Below are 22,716 nucleotides of genomic sequence, written 5' to 3'. Positions count from 1 at the left end.
TTTACGCTGCAGGCCAGTGAGCCAGGTCATGTGCGTTGTTTTCCCGAAAAGCCATTCCATAAATGGAAATGTGTCTTCAACACATCTTGTTAATTATTAATTTTCGGAGAGATAATCAACCTGTTTGAACATTCAAATCAGACTGTGAGGTTCCAATAAAAGTTTGTTGTTTGTTAGAAAGTAACATCTCAGTGAGGACAGCTTTGAGCAGAGCATCGGACACAGACATCCCACTCGAGCTGGACGGGACGACCCACGCAAATGTAAGCTTTAATTCAACGTCTGTCCTTAGTTGTTATCATTGGCATATTATTTCACAGATGTCACTTCTGTTCTTATTTTGCTTCATTTAACAGTTTTCATTTACAGTTACAGAACTGTGGAGTGGTCTATCCGCAACCTTCTAATAAATGGCAAATGATGAATAAATACATTTAAAAAAAATTATCCCAGATGTGATTGTAAAAACACAAAATCTGGCAATAAAATTAATTACTTAAAAATTAACATATAACATTTTCCAGCAGCTCCACTAAGAAATTAATTAAATGCTGATTGTTTACCATTTGGTCTGCACGTTTATTGCATTAAATTAACTCATAATGACCCTTGGCGATACAGGTTTAAATGTCCTGATGGGTTGATTAGATTTTATTGTTCCACAAAAATACTTTCTAGTATACGAATGGTACAGGTTATAAACCTTTACATGAAGTGTTCAAATGTTCATCCAGCAGAAATAAACTGTTGAGGTAAAATACCAACGATGTCTGACGGAGCAAAGCTGCAGTGGAGCCTGCTCCTGCTCCTGGTGGTGGGTAAGTGGATCTCTGTCTTTAATACTTCATCTAAACTCTTAAGAAATGCACCTTTTCTTTGTTGTTGTTTTAATCAGACAAAAAGTAAAATAAGAACACCTGTATATTTGTAGTACAGAAGAAGGACTGTATGCACAGCTGATCCTGCTACTATGGTGTTTTGACAGATCAGAGTTGGTTCATCACAGGTCAGCTTTATGAGTATCACTATATTAAATATAAAAAGAGCTGGACTGAAGCTCAGGAATACTGCAGACACAAGTACACTGATCTGGCCACCATCTCCAACATGACAGACATGAAGAGACTCAAGAAATCAGCAAAGAACCATCAAGATTCTGCCTGGATTGGTCTGCACAGCCTAAATAATGCTAACCTCACCTGGCACTGGTCTCTGCCTGGTCTGGAGTTCAATGAAAATGAGACAAAGTGGAAGAGCGGTGAACCAGACAACGCAGTAGGGAACGAGTATTGTGGGGTGATACGGAATAACCTGAAGTGGTTAGATTGGTCCTGTGATGAGAAGAAGTTTTTCGTCTGCTACGATGGTGAGAACAGAATCCTGATTAATGCGATTTTAACACATAACTTAAATCTGTTAGACTGCATAATGCCATTCAATGAGAAGACCTTTCATTTTAACATAAAGTGAAAAACGAAATAATCGGTGTGGTGTTCAACTAAAATATAGTTAAATATGGTTATAAATTAAGGGTAAAACACTTTTCAAAAACAGACTGTTGTAAAGTGGTTTAGAATAAAGTGTGTGTGGGGGGTGGGACTGGTTTAATAAGTCAGCGGACCAATCCCCAACCTGAACAGCTGCTCTACAGCCCAGAGGTGAATGAACCGCCCGTAGGGGAGGGAGCTGACTTCCATCGGCCTCCTCCCATGGGTCTGATGGAGACCCAAAGTAAGGGACAGCTACAAGGAAGGGGAGGGGAAAGAAGTTTAAAATTGAGAACTTATAATAAAAGGAAAAGAGGTAAATGTGAAAACATGTGAACTGCCGGTCGGGAATTTGGACTCTTTCTCATTTAAGTCAGTGGGGGGAGTGTGTCTGGGCTCTTGACTGGCAGGAAACGTACCAAGTTAAAAAACAAATTAAAAAGGGAAAAAGAAACAAAAAACAAAAACAAAACACAAGCAAATGAATGTATTTAACTCCGCTCGGGCTCTTCTAGTGTCCCATCTTGTCCTGTACCTGTATGCATTTTTGTTTTGCACACTTGTATTGTTACCTGTTTTGTATAATTTTGTGTTTTGATCACCTGTATACCATTATATAAATTAAATTGACAAAAAAAAATTCTTAAAATGATTCCCAGTAAAAAATCTTATCTCCTGATCTAAAGAAAATTTCTTTAAAGGAGAAATGATTAATGAATCTATAAATTTGAAATTTGGTGATCATATCAAAATTAAACTGATGCTGTTGGAAAAGAAAACAAAAAACATTTATTTGACAAGTGATGACAACTGATGACAGTGTCAATATTGAAACATTTGTGTTGAGTAAACTGTGTTGAAAGATTGTCTTTGACTCCACAGAAGAAAAACCAGACAGATTCTATTTCGAGAAAAAAGGGACCTGGTTAAAGGCTCAGAGCTACTGCAGAAAGGAGCACACAGACCTGGCCAGTGGACCGGAACAGTTAAATGACCCAAAGCTGAAACATCAGCTAAAGGATAAAGACGATGTGTTCATTGGTCTGTTCAGAGACACTTGGAGCTGGTCGGATGGGAGCAGTTTCTCTTTCAGACGCTGGAAAGATCTGGCCGACATTACGACGAAAGAGGACAGATGTGCCGTGATGAAGGAGGACGGGGACGGGGAGTGGGAAACTGACGATTGCAATGAAAACAAACCCTTTTTCTGTTACGATGGTGAGATTTTTATTTTATGTGTCTGGAAGCAGAATAAAACTGAAGAAGCATTAACCATGAAAAACAGCTAAACCTTCTGTAGGTAATCGTGTCGTTTAAACCACACAAGTTCACCCCTGACGAATGCTGGAAAGAGGACACGTCTACATGTCTGGAGGGGCCTTTACTTTATGAATATTATGCTAATCAAAAATGATGACTTTTTAACATCTTTTGATTTGTCCAATTCTGCTTTAATATTCCAAGCTTTTCTTTTCCCCTCACTCCCTATTTACCAGATATTGATTATTACTAAAGATACAAGTGAACAGATGTTTCCAATTTTCAGAATCATTTTAGCGTCCACGAGTTGTCAGTCGTGACTTGAGCAGAGCTGATGTGATTGTTGGTTCTTGTCCATCTCTTCCCCAACAGATAAGGTGATCTTGGTCAAACTAAATCTGACCTGGGAGGATGCCTTGTACTACTGTAGAGAAAACCACCGTGACCTGGTCTCCATCACCGACCTCAATGACCAGAGATGGGTCCAAGAGAGAGTCAAGAACGCCACCACTGAATTTGTCTGGACGGGGCTGCGCTACACCTGCACTCTGGATTTCTGGTTCTGGGTCGGTGGTGAGGTGGTCACGTACCACAACGTGGACTCGGGTGAGAAGGGGGACCACTGTGACATGTCTGGAGCCATGGAGAGAGCTGGAAAACACAAGTGGTTCAAAATAAATGACATGCAGGAGTTTAACTTCCTCTGTTCTGAGTGGTAAACCCACTGTGAACACTGCTGACATTCATTTATTAGTTCTGATCTTAGGATTTCTTTGTGTGTGTTGCTGTTCTGTGTAGTTTTGTTTTACAGGTGTCCTATTAAACCACATAATTGCTGTTTTCTTTGTTATTGATCTGATGGTTATGCTTGTATAAAATCATCCATTTTGGGATTGCTGTTTTTGATTTTTGGTGACAACAATAACCTGCTCTCTCTTAAATAAATACTCACAATCACTGAAAGATCTACTCAATTTTTCTGCACACATATTAATGAGAAAAAAAAAAGAAAACCAAGAAAAAAATCCAGAACAGACACGAAACCGGCAGAAACACGAGTAGCAACCGTCCCAGGTCCCGAAACTCAATCACAACTAAGCTAAGCTACCACGACTAACTAACCCCCAAAACTACAGAGCAAGCATGCAGGTGAACGAGCCGGTGTATATGTGTGTGTGTGTGTGTGTGTGTGTGTGTGTGTGTGTGTGTGTGTGTGTGTGTGTAATAATCCTATCAAAGCTCCACCTGAAGTGTATCTACAGTGGGGGAGGGGGGGCACAACCCCGCCACCCGCGAGACCGACAAGGAAGAACCCGGAACCCAGGCCACCAGCAACCCCATAGAGGGGAGAAGAGGAGGGCGGGAGGAAACCCACCGCCAGCAGAAATGTTTAAATCAATGAAGCACAATAGTTCACCTAATAGTTCAGACCTCTTACTGATAATATTATCATCATTATATCATTATATGATTTATGAATGGACAATAATACACAAGTGTGTGCTATAATCTTAACAGTTAGTAGATGCAGTTGAAGTAAAAGAGAACAAAAAATGCTCAAGTACACAAGTCCTTACCTGCATGATCTTTTTTTTATATTAACTTAAATTAGTCCCCTTGTGAGCTGCTTGATAGCAAAATACACCACTTCACCTTCAAGTAGGAGTTTATGGTCAGAGTACGACAGTAGGCTATTTTATTTCAAATTGTGATTTTGCCTTTGTGCCAGAGTTTTGCATGCATCAACTCTAGAAACATTTATTTGAAAACAAAATGTTTTGAAAAATACGTTCCACATTCTAAGACTGTAATGTAATTAACGAGAACGAGAACAAAAACCTCTGGTGAAGCTTCATTTCACTTTTATGGCCCAGGCCTGTGGAACGGCCTGCCGGAGCCTCAGGGCCGCAGAGTCTGTCCATGCTTTTAAAGGCCGGCTCAAGACTCACCTTTTTAATTTAGCTTTTAACTGAGTCTCCTTTTACTTGTTTAGCACTACTTACTTATTTTTTCCTTTATGTCATTTTATTCCTCTTAAGTTCCTCTTAAAGCTTTCATTAATTACTTATTTATTTTCTTACTTATTTACTTATTTATTTTTTAATGTTGCTTCTACTGCCTTAGTGCCCATAAGTTATCTTTTATATTAACATTCATTTATGCTGTTTTTAGTATGTTTTACACGTTTTACACACACTGAGTTCTGTTCATATCTTGTTTATTGTTTCTTAGTTCTCAGCTCCAGTGTTCTCCTCATGGGGGCCTCCACGCCGGGAGCTTGGTCTGCCTACGGGGGGCTGTCCTGGCCTGGAGAGTTGGGGGTCCTGCTGTCCAGGCATTGATAGTTGGGCGTCCCCTGTAGTCGTGGGCTTGGACGGCTCTCAGTGTGGATGGTTCCCATAGGATGGTGTTTCCTCACCTGGTCTATCGGTGCTCAGCCATACTCCATTTTTATCACAAGGGTGGGGGGTGCCGGGTGTGTCTGCATCTGTATAGTATGCTGTGTGTATGTGTTTGTTGTATGAATGAGGGTACCGGGAGTTGGGGGGTCAAGGGAGATTGTTTCTTTTTACATATTAATGTAAGTAAGTGTTGCACTCCAGCTGCATGAAAAGTGCTATATAAATAAATAAAGTTTAAGTTTAATCATTGCGTGGCCGTGCTGCCTCATTCTGGACAGAGTCGGGGGTGTCAAGGTCTGTGGAGGGAAAGCGTACAGACGCTCGCGCGGCCAGGCATGCGCTAGTGCGTCTACCCAGAGGGGAGCATCTATGCTGGGCAGAAAGTAAAACAACGCACACTGCGCGTTGTTTCTCGATGCAAACAAATACACCGTGGCTGGATCGAAATGGGCCCATATCTGTTCCACAATCTCCGGATGCAGAGTCCACTCCCCGTATACTGGCACACCCCTGGACAACAGGTCCGCACCCGTGTTCAGGGCTACGTGCGTCGCATGAGAGACGGAATGAAAATGTATGTGTGACCGCTGCAGGTCCACACTCCAGTGGCCCCTCACAGATCAGCCCTTGTAAATTCCGCCCCAACATGTCAGGCTGGCGTCCGTAGTGACCACCTTCCTGGACAGGACGGACCCCATGGGCCCCCCGTGGGTCAGAAAAGATGGGACTCGCCTAGGGTTGCCACCTTTCAGAAATAGAAATAAGGGACGCCCTGATTTCAGCAGCACAGGAGCCAAAAGAAAAAAAGCCAAACTTCTAAACTGAATAAAAATGTGTTTATTTTTATATAAAATTTTTATATAAAAAAACAAAATGCTTTGATTTCAAGTTTTCAAGTGCTTTAATAGCATTGAACTTGCATGACTGTACAGACAGACAACCATACTAGCAACTGAAATATCCTCCTATGCTACGTATGTCCACATCAGCCCAAATGTATAATATAGCCTACAGGTGAAGAATATGGTGTAAAAGTTAATTTATTTCAATAATTCAACTAGAATATGGTGTAAAAGTTAATTTATTTCAATAATTCAACTAGAATATGGTGTAAAAGTTAATTTATTTCAATAATTCAACTAGAATATGGTGTAAAGGTTAATTTATTTCAATAATTCAACTAGAATACGGTGTAAAAGTTAATTTATTTCAATAACTCAACTAGACTATGGTGTAAAAGTTAATTTATTTCAATAATTCAACTAGAATATGGTGTAAAAGTTAATGAAAATACGGTACAAATCGCGTCCCGTATTAGTTCAATACGGGACGCAACATTTTTTTCTCAAATAAAGGACAATTCCGTATTTTACGGGACGGGTGGCAACCCTAGACTCGCCAGTGACGCAGCACCCTGGCGCATCCCGGTGTGACCAGCACTCTCCATGCGCCATGACGCACAGGATCCAGCTGGCATGAGGCCAGCCAAAACTGGAAATTTCCTCATGTGGAGGTGGCCGAGTTACATATAATGCCCAAAACGGCTTAGCTCTGCAATATTTGCAAGACCTAATAGTAGTTTATGTTCCTAACAGAGCTCTCCGTTCTCAGAGGGCAGGTTTACACGTAGTTCCTAGAGTATCCAAATGTAGATCTGGAGGACGGGCCTTCTGCTATCAGGCACACCTACACTGCTTGAGTAAATATACTTTGTTTACATTTAAAATGATCAAAAACATTACATTGACTTTTTAGTGTACTTTCAGGGCAAGAGATGGAAATGTGGGAGAGCAGAGGGCTCAGACCACACTAAACACTTGACAGTCAGTTATTTTTGACAATCTTCCATCATGACTTTGACAGCTCGACGTTCTCTGAGTTTAACAGAAGTCATTTGTTTTCTGTCAGCAAAATTGCCCCTGCTGAGTACACAGTTTAGTTTGCATCAACACACCTGTTCTCTGCATGCAGATTCATGCAAAACTGCACACACTTCCTCCTTCCTCATGTGGCGAGGCGTAGTGCAGAGGGGGAAGTTGTCCAACAACGCCACCTGGGGAATTGCACCCCAGGAAATAAACTACACTCGGTACTGGGACTACTATGAGGTCACACAGATTCGTTACACCAAGTTTAAAAGAGGACATGAGACGGACTTCCAAAAATACATAAATTATTTTTATTAACAATGGTTTACTAGATTTAAAATGAACATGTTTTCTGCAACCCGAGTGTCTGCTATAACCACAGTAAGTTAAGGGAGAAATAAACAAAAAAAAGGGGTAACAGGGCCACGCTCAGGGAGGTGGACTGAGTAAAGACACTGAAAACACACAACACTACAAACCAAACCACCACGTGCCACAGCAACTTAAGGGATGTGAGATGGGGACCACCACCAGGGAGTCTGCCACGCACTACCCAGCTCCTGTCCAGGGGGAAAAGAAACAAAATTAGGTGAAGCGACACTCGAGGGTTGGGTTATACAAATATTTAAAATGGCCTATTCTAAAACACTCTCACACAACATTCACACCCACATGCACACCAACATAAAGAATACAAATTAATTGTTTTAAAGTAAATACAAATACTTAAATAATAACTCAGCTATGGGTGGCAACCCATAGCTTAATAACAAAATCAGAAATGTAACCAAAAACTAAACAACATAACCAGATGCGACTAAAAAAAAAAAGAAAGAAAATAAATAAACAGAAAGAAAAATGCTTTAAACAGCTGGCCCCAGGAGGAAGCGGAAAGCAAATGAATAATTAACAAAAAAAAAACAAAGAAACAAACCAACAAACAAAGAAACAACAATTGCGGTGGGGCTTCAGTCTGATGGTGCGTGGAGAGCTGCAACCAGAAACAAAACAATGGCGTGGAAGACAGAGTGAAAACGGAGCGGCTGCACCAAGGCTGGAGGCCGCGGATGTTTAACTAGGATGGCCGTGATGGTCAGCAATAAGCTGTGCAGTGTATCCTCGGAGCGCAGGGGGAGAGACAAAACCGCTGCAGATTCCGCAGCTACAGCAGGACAGAGAGGGAAACAGCTGTTAGCATAGGGCTACTATAGCCAACAAAGATGAATAAAAAAAAGAGCATGCTTACTGATAAAGAGAGCTTTAAATCTCACGATCCAGTCCCAGTCTGCAAAACAGCAGAGAGGGGACACCACACTTCCTTCAGCTGCAACCCAACTGACACGGCCAACACTTGCGAACGACCAAACAATAATCACGCCAGCACCAAGCTAACAGAGCACGCCAAACAACCGGAGCACCCGACACAGGGCCTTTCCAGGTCAATGCCAGGGAGAGAATGCGCCCTGCAGGAGTGCAGTGATTTAACAGGTGATGCCAATGAACGATCAAGCACCTGTGATGCCGATTGAGTGGGAGGGGGTGGAGCAGAGCAACACCCGACCTGCCACACTCGTATTCATCCGTCAAACCATATTTACCTGCCAAATCAAGAGCTATAGGATAATTCGGCTCAGGTGTAAAATACTCTCATTTATCTCAGTGACATATGGCATGGCTCTAATTTTGTCATGCAATCATGTGATATAAAGACAAATCTTTAAACACGAAGGTTATGAAAAAAAAAACGTCCTTGAGCCGCTTGCACAGTATGGTAAGGTTCATGATTCATTTGCACTATGAGCCGCTATCTTATTAGTTGTGTAGCTGAATATGAACAGAGAGTATAGTGTTAAACACTTCAGAATTCATCTCACTATTTTTGTCACATCATCAGTAAACCGCAGCGAGTCTGTTTCTTTGGCAGCCACACATGCCCATACCATCACACTGCCTCCACTTGATGTAACGTGTGATGTGGTAGGTTGCATATTTGTCCCCGTCCTTCTCCATACTTTCCTCTTCCCATGATTTTGATTCAAGTTCATCTTGGTTTCATCTGTGGAAATAATCTGAATCCAGAGCAAGGCTCTTTGGTTTCCTTTTCTATTTTGTTTGTTTTATGGCAAAGTTTTATCAGGCTTTTCTGTTCTCTAATGTTACCACTTAATTGCACCTTGATGTGAACCTTCGGGGTTTATAAAATCTTCTTCATTGTAGGTTTTAACAACGATATACCTACCCTCCAGTGTTCTTGACTTCTGTTGGTGTTGTTTATTTGTTTTTTTCACCAAAGCAAGAAATCTGCAACCATCCACTTAAGCTGTCTTCTGTTAAAATCCACCGCTGGACACCAAAATAGCCTCCTTCCTTAGGACGGCCAGCGTGTGTGGTGTAGTGTCGGAGAGACCACAGAGGAGAGTGTTAAGTACAGTTTTATCTGTTTATTAATATACATTTCAACAACAACTTGGGAAAAGGCACTTTGGACTTATTTTTTTATGTCCTCAATCACTACAGTTGTCGCGGTAGGTGACGAGGAGGTTAGCGGCTGCGGCTGCGGCTGCAGCAGAACCAGAGCGTGCCAAGCGCATGGCGCATCTGGAAATGGCCGTGTCTTTACTGACGCTGTGCTTCAAACACAGAGGGACACGATCGCGGCTTGGGTGTACATGGATTTATAAGTCTGATATGTGATGACATTAAAAGTATGACATGAATCTGGCTTCATTTCTACACCTCACCGTCTGCGTCGCCAGTTCCCCATATCTTCAAAATGTTTGTGCGTGAGGGTCAAAGTCTGCCTAGAGATATGCACATTTTCCATTTTTCTTTTTAAATCCCAACCTTTGCATAGAAAATGGCGTGCACATCTTTAAAGCCCTGTTTTGTGCGCATGCAAGCTTTATAAATGAGGCCCCTGAATGTTTTTTTTGTACGCAATATTTCCATGCAAGGATTCACAATGGAATCCAAGCACTCTTTCTACATGAGGCCCCTGGTCTCCATCACCCACCTCGATGAGCAGAGATGGGTCCAAGAGAGCTGAATTTGTCTGGACGGGGCTGCCCTACACCTGCACTCTGGATCTCTGTTTCTGGGTCAGTGGTGAGGTGGTTGCTTATGTTGAGACACATTGTCACCTTGAGACCCAGCTTCCTACCCCCTGCAGAGACGACACCTTGGAAGTAGCTTCAAACAGACTTGAATCACGAGAACACCCTAGGGGTAATTTAGAACATGGTGACAGTCATGCCAAATGCCAGATAATGACATTTGGCCACAGATCACATCCGACTGTAAATTGCTTTCCGTCTCTCACTTGGCTTGTGTATTTCCTGCCTTTCGTACTTTGAACTTACTGTATAAAAAGTCATGACTCCAATCCCTCTGGGTCAGCATACCAACTTCAGACACCCTCTGAGTAGGTCTTGCTCACCGCCGGCTTACTGAATAAACCTCTCAACCCCACAGCGGATTCCTGAACTGGATTTTATATAATTCTTCAACACTTACAAGAACTGGGACTCGGGTGAAAAGGTGGACGACTGTGTCTGGAGCCATGGACAGAGCAGGAAAACACAAGTGGTTCAAAAGAAATGACATGGAGGAGTTTAACTTCCTCTGCTCTGAGTGGTAAACCCACTTTGACATATTTAATGTCTGTTGCCATGTTCATTAAAAACCTTGTAAGTAGCAGAAGTTAGGATCATAAAAGCGACACTCTAACCATTATGCTGGAGACAAATGTTAGAACCTCCCCACCTCATTAACATACGGAGACTGAAATGTAGAAATACAGGAATAAATAGATAAAAGTAGAAATAAATGAATTTATAAATAAACACACATAACTGTAGAAATACTCAAAAAAATTATAATTACACAAATAAATACATAGAAAAATACAAGTAAGAAAGAAGAATTAGCCTTTTTCATGAGAAAAATACAAGAAAAAAGAATTAGCCTTTTTCATGAGCAAAACCTATTTATTTATTTATTCATACATTTATATATGTATTTATTTTTATATTTATTTATATGTCTATTTATTAATGTGTATTTATTTATTCTTACCAATACCGCTTCTCCGTTGTTTCAACGAGTCTGTAAAGAAAGTTTAGTTCGACCAGTTCACAGAGTTGTCCTGGAAATGGTTAAACTTTGCCTTTTAGTAGCCAACGAGCGACTAGATCTCGGGTATGTCCTGCTGTGGATTTGTTTCAGAATTGCAACTGTAATAAGACACAGTGCAACTGAGAGAGACGGTTGAAAAATGGGGATTGTTAGGATTTTAAGAAATTGTTTAATGGTTTGAAGGGTTTTTCTATAAGATTCTACACTGGTGGTTACTCTCAGGGCAGGAACACATCCTGGTTTGTATGATTAGATTGTTTAGCTGAGTTCTTCTTTAGATGAATACAAAGAAGAGAATTAGATGTTTTAAAACAGATAGGTTCCATCCTGTTTTTCTCAAAGTTTTAGTGATCTTAGGTATTTGCTGAGTTAGTATCTCAAGTAAGAAACAATCAGCAGGAGATATATGGCTGAATCTGTGACATGTTTATTTCTCTTTCCCCACAGATGTCTCCACAGATAAGGTTCAACATCTGCACCTATAACGTAAAGAACACCTCCCTTTTTAGTATAAATAGGGCTGAATCGGTGACCACAATGTGCATTTGCTCTCCTACCTTTGTGGTTTGAGAAAGGTGTACCTCCTGCTGGAAAACATTGTGCATGATATAATAAAAGCTTGTATTCTGTTGATTCTGTTCACTGGTTTTCTTATGGCGCACCAGACAATCTTTCAGGATGGTTGCTGTTCTCTTATTTATCCGGTGGGATGGATTACTTGGTGAAACAGCACTTGCCACAGTGTTTCCACATTAATCTGACTATAGGTCAGTGCAGTGCACCTGAATGAATATTATATTAGCTACATTCATAGGAATTATATATGAATGCTTATTACTCATTGTTTAATGACTCTGGGCCGTGCAGGACCGTCTAGCGGTGGATTTGTGGATGCAGGATTCATGTACAGAGGCGCAGCACTGGCTGCTTGCTGAGAAGGGTGAGGACCTTACAAGCTTTCACGTTAGCGTCTCCAAACGTTGTCAATACCTGAAAAAAAAAGTCGCACAATTTTTCATTAAATGCCTTTTGGTCTGAAAACTTATATTTACACCACTGACGACTTTCATCTGAAGTACAGGTGGCAAATATGATGAAGGAGAAGAAGATTTTGCAATTCAAACAAGAGTAAAATGTGAAACCTTTCACTGCTGCACTGAGCTTGTGCCTTATCAACATAAAGGATTGTTTTCTTTAACAAGATGTGTTATATTTTCTGGTCTTTTAGTAATTGAATGTTTTTTAAATCCGTCACCATGTTATGCTGTAGGACAATGAGCCGAGTCATGCAAGGTTGTTTTCCTCACATACCATTACAAAAACAGAAATGTGTGTCATGACACCATGTAAATTTTAGATTTTCCGGGAGATATGTATATCTTCCTGTGCGGATATTCAAATAAACTTTGAGGTGAGCTTTTTAAGTTCGAAACTTTTTGTACTGGGGACAGCGTTCAACAGAGCATCAGACAGAGGAGGACGAGGAGAAACAAGAAACTGTAAGTTTTTACTCCGCTGCTGGTATTTTTCTTTTTCTTTAGTTATTATTGCTAGTATATACTAACACAAATGTAATCTAATGTTTATATCCAGCGTTTTCATTCCCCACTGTGTTAGGATTTTATGAAATTGTTAAAAGTATGAGGGTTTTTTCTATAAGATTGTACACCGATGGTTGCTCTCAGTGCAGAACCATTTCCTGTTTCATGATTAGATTGATTAGCTGAGTTCTTCTTTAGGTGAGGACAGTGAAGAGGAACGGATGTTTAAGATTGATGGATCCCATCCTGTTTTTCTCTGGGTTTTGGTTGTCGTAGATCTTTGCTGGGTTGGCATGTTGGATTAGAGATAGACAACAGAAAATATATGGCTGAAAGTGTGACATGTTTAAGTTTCTTTCACTGCAGTTGGCCTGCTAGATAAGGTTCAACATTGGCTCCTATAACGTACAAAACACCTCCCTTTTTAGTATAAATATGACTGGTTTGATGACCAGTGTGCATTTCTCTCCTACCTCTTGGGTTTGAGAAAAGTGTACCTCCGGCTGGAAAACATTGTGCATGATATAATAAAAGCTTGTATTAACTTTGATTCTGTTCCCTGGTTTTCTTATGGTGCACCAGACAAACAAACATGAGGATCTTTCAACTAGTCGTTTGCATATTGTGCTGTCAGAGTAGGAGATGATATAGTTACAGAAGCAAGAGACAAGTATCACGCAGGCATACAAACTGTCTGCAACCTCGAAAAAAATGTTTTGCAAAACTTACTTTACTGGATGTGAATGCAGAAATATATATATATATATAAATAATAAATATATATATATATATATATATATATATATATATATATATATATATATATATATATATATATATATATATATATATATATATATATATATGTATATGTATATATATATATGTATATATATATATATATATATATATATATATATATATATATATATATATATATATATATATATATATATATATATATATATATATACATATAAATGTTTGTGCTGTTTTTATCATATTTCACCGTTCCACAGAAATCATTTCTCTTCATTGAGTAGTGCTGTTTAACAAACTGTCACACAAAATGTGTTCAAATGTTCCTCCAGCAGAAACAAACTGCAGAGTTGAAATAAAAATGTCGTCTGACGGAGCAAAGATGCAGTGGCTCCTGTGTCTGGTCTTTGTGGTGGGTGAGTGGACCTCTATCATCACAACTTCATCTACTGTAATTTCTTGAAGCGTTTGCCTAATCAGACAAATGTAAAATAAGAAATTGTGAACACTTGCATACTTCTAAAATAAGAGAAGGACGGTATTCACAGCTGAAACTGTGGTGGTGTTTTCTGTGTTTACAGGTCAGAGTTGGTTCATCACAGGTCAGCTTTATGAGTATCACTATATTAAAGAGAGTAAGAATTGGACTGCAGCTCAGAAATACTGCAGACAAAGGTACACTGATCTGGCCACCATCTCCAACATGACAGACTTGGACAGACTCAATGACTCAGCAAAGAAGCGTACAGAATCTGCCTGGATTGGTCTGCACAGCCTAAATAATACTAACCCCACCTGGCACTGGTCTCTGCATGGTCTGGAGTTCAATGAAAGTGAGACAAACTGGGGCGAAGGTGAACCAAACAACGCAAGACGGAACGAGAATTGTGGGGGGATAAATAAAAACCTGACATGGTTAGATTTGTCCTGTCATGAGACCAGGCGTTTTATCTGCTATGATGGTAAGAACAGAATCTTTCTGTTTCTTCTTTTTTTTTAAATAAGCTTTTACATGCTGGTGCTAACAACAGTCCCCAGCCTTTATTTAAACCAAAATAGTATTTTGTTCAAATGAAATCTAGATTTTTACAGTTGAGTGTTTTTGTAGTAGAGTCAGACACCACCTGCAGTGGTCTCTGCCTGGTCTGGAGTTAATGAACTATGATATACGATGGAGCTATAGGGAGCCGAACAAGATGAACCAAACAACATTAAAATATATGGTTATAAATTAAGAGTAAAACACATTTCTAAAACAGACTGTTGCAAAGTGGTTTAGAATAAAGTGTGTGGGGGGTGGGACTGGTTTAATAAGTCAGCGGACCAATCCCCAACCTGAACAGCTGCTCTACAGCCCAGAGGTGAATGAACCGCCCGTAGGGGAGGGAGCTGACTTCCATCAGCCTCCTCCCATGGGTCTGATGGAGGCCCAAAGTAAGGGACAGCTACAAGGAAGGGGAGGGGAAAGAAGTTTGAAATTGAGAACTTATAATAAAAAGGAAAAGAGGAAAATGTGAAAATATGTGAACTGCCGGTCGGGAATTTGGACACACTCTCTCGTATATAAATAACATACCAAGTTAAAAAGCAAATTAAAAAGTGAAAAGGAAACAAAAAACAAAACCAAAACACATGCAAATGAATGTATTTAACTCCGCTCTGGTTCTTCGGTCCCGGTCCCAACCCTGGAACCCCCCTCCGTTTGTCTGGTTTGTTTTGTTTTGTCCTCTGGTCATCCCGCTGCTGCTTCCACCTGCCTGCTGTGTGCTGCTGAGGTCCCTGACCCACCAGTCCGGCCTTCGGCAGGAGGGTCCCCCCTTATGAGCCTGGTCCTGCTCAAGGTTTCTTCCCTCCTAAAGGGGAGTTTTTCCTTGCCACTGTTTGGCTTAAGGCTTTTCTCCCACTATGGGAGTTTTTACCTGCCATTGTTTATATAATAATTGCTCGGGGGTTTATGTTTATGTTTATGTTCATGTTCTGGATCTCTGGAAAGCGTCTAGAGACAACATCTGTTGTATTAGACGCTATATAAATAAAATTGAATTGAATTGAATTGAATTATCTGTAACATTTATGCACTAAAGCTTGAACATTCACTCAGTTTCTCTATAATCAAGATAGTGAACAGTGAGTGCCATAGAACAGGCTTTTCTATTAGCGTATGTGTAGCTTAATGTGTGTGTTTATATGAAGAACATGGCAATGCATGTGTTTGTGAGAATAACTGTTTCACTGTATTCAAAAGTGAAAGCAGTCAGACTCCAAACATTGATATCATAACTCCTGACTACACAATATCCATTACCCAGACGTTACTCTCTAGAATGGAATTGAAGTCACTGCGGAAGTCAGGGAAATGATCATAGCTGTCTGACAGTTCTAAAACCATCTCACATGTACAGTATGTGCAATTGGCCTTCTTGTGAAACTGGTGTGAATGGTAAACTCAACCTTAATAACACTAGATACCTACAAATCTGAGTCGGTGCAGAACCTCAAAAATCTCCCAAGCTTTTCCTCAGTAAGTTCCCTGACGTATCTTTTAAGGTATTGTGCCACCTCTGCCTGCTTGGATGTCATCCCTGTAGGAAAGTTTAATATTCCTGCTACTTTCTTAGGGGTGGGTTTGAGATGAATCTGTGGCTGTGTGATCTCCCTCCAGCAGTCAAAGACGAACATTGGTTTCTTCACAAGTTCCTTGTGAGATATTTCATTCAAGATTTCTGGAAGATTAGCAGCAGTGACCCTCTTCCTACATTCATATCTGTCAAGCACTTCAAGGATGTTATCGTCATCAACAGAGCTAAAATCATCCAATGCATTCTTTAGGACATCTTGTTCTTGTGAACTCACAAACTGAAGAAAGCTTGTCTTCAGGTCACTGTGCACTGCCCCATAAAGCATTTCCTCAAGAAAAGGAGGGGCAAGTTTGATTGGCAAGTACTTGCAATCTTGAAATCCTTTTAGAAGAATTCTCCCAAATGCTTTCCATGTAGCAGCACAGAAATCATGCCTGAGAAAGGGCACTTTCAAAGTTGTTCCAAGAGTACAACGTTCATAAAACTCTGCCCAGAAGCTACTGTAGACAATTGATTACACCAGGGGTCCGTTTCACAAAGCAGGTTCAAAAAACTCTGAGTCTAATCCTGAACTCTTAGTTGATCTACTCTGAGATCGGAAACTCTGAGTTTTCGGTTCCAGAACAGCGGTTTAGAGTTAATTTACTCAACTCTAAGTACTTTCACCTGGAGTTAAGCGCGTTCGCCACAACTATAAAAAGCCAGCATTAATGGAGCCCTGATACAACGATTCACCATGGCAACCGGCGACAGCAAAAGATCCACATACTTTTTCTTCTTTTTTTTTTAAACTTCATTTAACATTTCAATTTACAAAATCCCTTTGAGGAAACATTAGATTGCGTCTGAAGATCCCCATACTTCACGCCACTGGAGTTAGAAGTGTTAATACGTGTGTATGGCGATTATGAGAGCATATTTCGGGGAAAAAAACACATTGTAATTGCCACACACCGTAATTGGGAATTAAAAGTTGCGTTCCGTATTGAACCAATACAGACACATATTATGCTCTTATTTGTTTATGTAATAATATACAGGTGGAGGTCGGAAAATTTGAATATATTGCAAAACTTCATTCGTAGTAAATTCAGCTTAAAGTGAAACAAATATTATTTCCCACTACATACAAAGTGAGATATTTCAAGCCTTTATTTGTTATAATTTTGGTGATTATGGCTCACAGTTTATGAAAACCCCAAATAAAAAATCTCAAAAAATTGGAATATATTATGAAATCAATAAACAATTCAATCATCAAAATTATAACAAATAAAGGATTAACATATATAGCTTTGCCTGTAATGAGACTATGTAATATACATGTATTACGTGGTCTGATAACCATCTCCCGACGAATATTTAATTCTCTGCACATTAATGCTGCACCTTCATCAATTGGGACTTCATCAAAAGGACATGCCATGTTCGTGACAATGGACTTCTAATATATATACTGACTCTGTTTTTAATTACAAATGGCAGAACTTCGCCAAAACTCGTCTGCTGACTGAATGAATGAGGAAATTAAATGTGCGTGTGGCTCTGAAAGAGGCGGAGACACAGAGAAACTCCAGGTTCATTGAGATAAACCTGGTCTCAACCAGGTTAGATTCAGAGAGTCTGTTACTACGGTAACTGACCGAGAGCTTAAGTTACCTCTCTTTGTGAAACAGGCTAGAGTTACCTCTCTTTCTCTGGTTTGAGTTAATTCCCTTTGTGAAACAGAAAAATCAGAGTTTCCCTCATTTCAGGGTTTACAGACTCAGAGTTTTCACTAAACCTGCTTTGTGAAACGGACCCCAGATCCGCTACCCTTCTCTACTGAGTTGTCAGGAAGTAGACGTCTGACTTTCAGTGTTTTGTTCAAGATCTCAGGGTCAGAAAATGCATCCATCATTTCAATGAAACTGTTTGAGTGGTGCAAGACCAAAATTGTTTCAGGCCTCTCAGGAAAGTCACAATTTCCAAAAGTTTATCTGCCACCATGGATCTGTGGAGTAGAATAAACAATGGGACAGCTTAACTTCAGTGAAGTTAGGAGTCACAGACGAGAAGAAATAGAAGGATAAGTATGAAAGAACTACGATAAATGAATATGCAGATATGTCATGTATAAGAATTATGAAGACTCCCTGTACATTAATTACACAGGTTTAATTTTAATATGGAAAATCAGAGTATTTGAACATTATCATATTATTGCTAGCACCCAAGAAGACTTGGAAACAGTGTCAAACCTAGGTAAACCTAGGTATCACAGCACTGTTCACTTATTAAAAGGTGAAACTAGGTACCAGTGGAGAATTGTGATCGCATTTCTAGTATGGCTGCTCAATTATGGCAAACATGATGATCATAATTATTTGGGTCAATATTGAAATCATGATTATTTAACACAATTAATCATTGACTTTTGGAAACATCATGCATTTACTGAACTTTAAAAAAAAAAAAAAAAAGTGTTTTTAACAGGGAGTTTCATTGAAATACAAAAAGGCAAGAGCAAAGCTGGTGAATGAGAGAAATGAAACATTTTTTGATTATTTCATAACAAATTAAGACATATGTCTTCCCTTTGTCCTTAACTGGTCTTAAATCACCACCAGACCACCTCCTAGTTTTGTGAAAAAAGCGGTACACATGAGAAAACTAGAGCATCATTGTGAAATGGAATGCAGTGCATTAATTGTTTATCTAAATTATCTTGTTTTCATAATTGTTGGAGAGAAAATTTGTCCATTGTCTAGCCGTACTTTGAGGTGTGTTTATGTATTTTTAAAGATGCAGCAAAAAGAAAGTTATATAGGAAAGAAAACATTTTTTCCATTGGATGTTCAGGATTAGCACAGGCTTTTGCAATTGCTGTTTGACAGAGTAAAAAAATATAAAGCTGCTGTGTAAAGCAATCTATGCCTTCCCAAAAATGTCCACAGCTTGCATTGGTAACATTGTTGACTTAAAGCATTTTAAAGCAACATTATTATCAGTACAGTATTTCTAACAAAAATACTAGTATATAATATGCAGTATATAAACAAAATGGCACTTTAAGTAGGTTGATATCTCGCCTTCTGCACAATACATACCTACCGAATACAGACCCATTTTTAATGATCTCGAAAATATTGCTAATACAATGTACAGTATAACCAAATCATGGTTATACTGCAGTATATTTCATTTGAATAAATTTAAACGTAAAACGCAGTAACAAGTAAGTAACGAAAGTAACGTTACTGTAATGTAACGTGCAGGAATGGCAAGTCAAAATTCACTTATAGGCCTACTGTGGGTCATGGACCGGATCATTTGACAAGCAATAACAACAAATGTTGACCATAACCCCAGTTAATGTCTCACATCATACATGCATCTGTTGTAACGTTAATTATGCTAGGCTAAACGCTACTACATGACAGTCTCTCATGTAGCATCAAATAACGTAACGTTAACCAACCTGTCAGCCTGTTGGCTCAGCCAGCAAAACTGTATTCATAAAATGTTTAACAACGAAATTATCAATATATTAGCTTACCTGTTGATTGTAGGTACGACCGAGACAAAGAGGCTGCTGTTAGGTTGAGCTGGTCGTCACATCTTGTTCAGGCTACTGTTTGCTTGTAATATTACGACTTTATTCACGCAATATTACAACTTTATTCTCGTAATATTACGACTTTATTCTCGTAATTTTACGACTTTATTCTCGTAATATTACGACTTTATTCTCGTAATATTACGACTTTATTCTCGTAATATTACGACTTTATTCTCGTAATATTACGACTTTATTCTCACAACATAACAGTGGCTATGACCTTATTCTCGTAATTTTACGACTTTAATCTTGTAATTTCCAAATGTTTTTTTGTCTTAGTTTGGCCCTAAAACTCCATCGTAAAAATCAAACTGATACTGTTGGAAAAAAAATACATTCTTTGACAAGTGTTGCTGATGACAGTTTCGATATTGAAACATTTGTGTTGAGTAAACTGTGTTGAAAGATTGTCTTTGACTCAACAGAAGGAAAACCCAAGAGATTAATTTTCTCTCAACAACGAATGAACTGGTCAGAGGGTCAGAGCTACTGCAGAAAGGAGCACACAGACCTGGCCAGTGGACTGGAACAGTTAAATGATACCGAACTACGTAATCTAGCCGAGAAAATCAGGTCGTGGTCCGATGTGTACATTGGACTGTTCAGAGACACTTGGAGCTGGTCGGATGGGAGCAGTTTCTCTTTCAGACGCTGGAATAATCTGGCCGGCATTACGATGGAAGAGGACAGATGTGCCGTGATGAAGGAGGACGGGGAGTGGGAAACTGACAATTGCAATGAAAAGAAACCCTTTTTCTGTTATGATGGTGAGATTTTTATTATCTACTTTATGTGTCTGGAAGCAGAATAAAACGAAGAAGCATTAACCATGAAAAACAGGTAAACCTTCTGTAGGTAATCGTGTTGTTTAAATCACACAAGTTCACCCCTGACGAATGCTGGAAAGAGGACACGTCTACATGTCTGGAGGGGCCTTTACTTTACGAATATTATGCTAATCAAAAATGATGACTTTTTAACATCTTTTGATTTGTCCAATTCTGCTTTAATATTCCAAGCTTTTCTTTTCCCCTCACTCCCTATTTACCAGATATTTATTATGACTAAAGATACAAGTAAACAAATGTTTACAATTTTCAGCACCATTTTAGCACCACGAGTTGTCAGTCGTGACTTGAGCAGAGCTGATATGATTGTTGGTTCTTGTCCAATTCTTCCCCAACAGATAAGGTGATCTTGGTCAAACTAAATCTGACCTGGGAGGATGCCTTGTACTACTGTAGAGAAAACCACCGTGACCTGGTCTCCATCACCGACCTCAATGACCAGAGATGGGTCCAAGAGAGAGTCAAGAACGCCACCACTGAATTTGTCTGGACGGGGCTGCGCTACACCTGCACTCTGGATTTCTGGTTCTGGGTCGGTGGTGAGGTGGTCACGTACCACAACGTGGACTCGGGTGAGAAGGGGGACCACTGTGACATGTCTGGAGCCATGGAGAGAGCTGGAAAACACAAGTGGTTCAAAATAAATGACATGCAGGAGTTTAACTTCCTCTGTTCTGAGTGGTAAACCCACTGTGACCACTGCTGACATTCATTTATTAGTTTTGATCTTGGGATTACTTTGTGTGTGTTGCTTAAATGATTTTAGACATTTATAACAGTTACAACTTCAAAGATGTTACATTTCTCAAAGAATAGTTGATGCAAGGTACTTTTTCTAGCGAGGTTGAGGTTGCATTTTCTTTGTAGTTTTATTCTATAAGGTTGGTGTCCTCTCAAACCAATGAAGTCTGAAAAAGGTGATTAAAATACACAAATGTCTCAACTTTGCTTTGTTACTGATCTGGTGATGGTTAAGCAGTTATATCTCTGCTTTGATTACAGTTTTGGGGGTTTTGTTGTCAACAATAACTGATTTTTATGTTGAATAATATACTGTGTTGAATAAATAGCCAAATCACAAATACTTGTCTTCATAGCATTTCTTTTTCCTTTATTTAAATTTACTGTGATCAGGACGCTTTTGAGCATCATCCTTTGTCAATAGGTTTTGCAAAAGCCAGTAATAAACAATGTGTTGGTGTCACAATGACAAACCCAAGCATCAGCCCCAAATCGTTGTGCCCTGCTGTATCTTTCACTAATGTCTGATCTGCTCACACACATTTAGGCTCTGGTGGCACACATGGGATGTACAGAACACATAAAATCCATCAATGCATTATCCCTCTTTTCACATTGAATCTGTAAAGTAAGTTTAGTTCCTCCAATTCGCTGATTTGTTTTGGAACTGGTGGACTGTACAATTCGATTCAATTCAATTTTATTATATAGCATCTATTACAACAGAAGTTGTCTCTAGGCGTTTTTTAGGAGACCCAGAACATGACCCCCCGAGCAATTATTACATAAACATAACATATAGAGTGGGAAGGAAAAACTGAGAGGATCTGGTTCATGAGGGGGGACTCTCCTGCTGCAAGCCGACTGCGCTGAGCAGGATGTCAGCAGGCTACCAGACATCCACACAGAGAGGTGGAAGCAAGCAGTGGGAGGATCAGAGGGGGGGACTGGAGGTCAGCATGCAGCTCCTGAAGCTCCGGCCTGCAAACATGCACAGAAGAGACTGAAGAAAGGAAAGCTTATCTACCACAAAGCTGTTTGAGACAAACTATTATAGCCTTGTTCTATAGCCGTAGCAATGACCACTGACTCTAACAAACTAGAGTTTACACTAACTAGGGGTTTACTAAACACTATAGGCTTTACTAAACACTAACTAGAGGTTTACTAACAATAACTAGGGGTTTACTAACACTAACTAGGGGTTTACTAACACTAACTAGAGGTTTACTAACACTAACTGTAGGCTTTAGTAAACACTAACTAGAAGTTTTACTAAACACTAACTACAGGTTTACTAAACACTAACTAGAAGTTTTACTAACACTAACTACAGGTTTACTAAACACTAACTAGAGGTTTACAAAACACTAACTAGCGGTTTACTAACACTAACTAGAGGTTTACTAAACACTAACTAGAGGTTTACTAACACTAACTAGAGGTTTACTAAACACTAACTAGAGGTTTACTAACACTAACTAGTGGTTTACTAA

At 39.5% G+C, this 22,716-nt stretch overlaps 2 protein-coding genes across 3 annotated transcripts; both read left to right on the top strand.

Annotated features, from left to right (window-relative positions):
* Positions 1-194: 194 nt before the first annotated feature.
* On the top strand, positions 195-3,704 carry LOC133420204 (macrophage mannose receptor 1-like). Of its 2 annotated transcripts, none has more exons than XM_061709810.1 (5): positions 195-263; positions 738-818; positions 986-1,366; positions 2,370-2,705; positions 3,120-3,704. In XM_061709810.1, exons 2-5 carry the CDS (start codon positions 767-769, stop codon positions 3,464-3,466), a joined length of 1,116 nt encoding a protein of 371 aa, XP_061565794.1. In that variant the 5' UTR covers positions 195-263; positions 738-766; the 3' UTR covers positions 3,467-3,704. The 2 variants fall into 2 exon arrangements, with proteins under 2 accessions (XP_061565794.1, XP_061565793.1); XM_061709809.1 differs by having other exon boundaries at positions 735-818.
* Positions 3,705-12,594: 8,890 nt separating this feature from the next.
* On the top strand, positions 12,595-21,545 carry LOC133420414 (macrophage mannose receptor 1-like). Its single transcript, XM_061710108.1, has 5 exons — positions 12,595-12,650; positions 13,784-13,867; positions 14,033-14,413; positions 20,057-20,398; positions 20,818-21,545. Exons 2-5 carry the CDS (start codon positions 13,813-13,815, stop codon positions 21,162-21,164), a joined length of 1,125 nt encoding a protein of 374 aa, XP_061566092.1. The 5' UTR covers positions 12,595-12,650; positions 13,784-13,812; the 3' UTR covers positions 21,165-21,545.
* The last annotated feature ends 1,171 nt before the right edge of the window (positions 21,546-22,716 follow it).

Source organism: Cololabis saira, chromosome 20 (assembly GCF_033807715.1).
Source record: "Cololabis saira isolate AMF1-May2022 chromosome 20, fColSai1.1, whole genome shotgun sequence".
Classification (NCBI taxonomy): Eukaryota; Metazoa; Chordata; class Actinopteri; order Beloniformes; family Belonidae; genus Cololabis; species Cololabis saira.
This window is presented reverse-complemented; position numbering and strand designations above follow the sequence as displayed.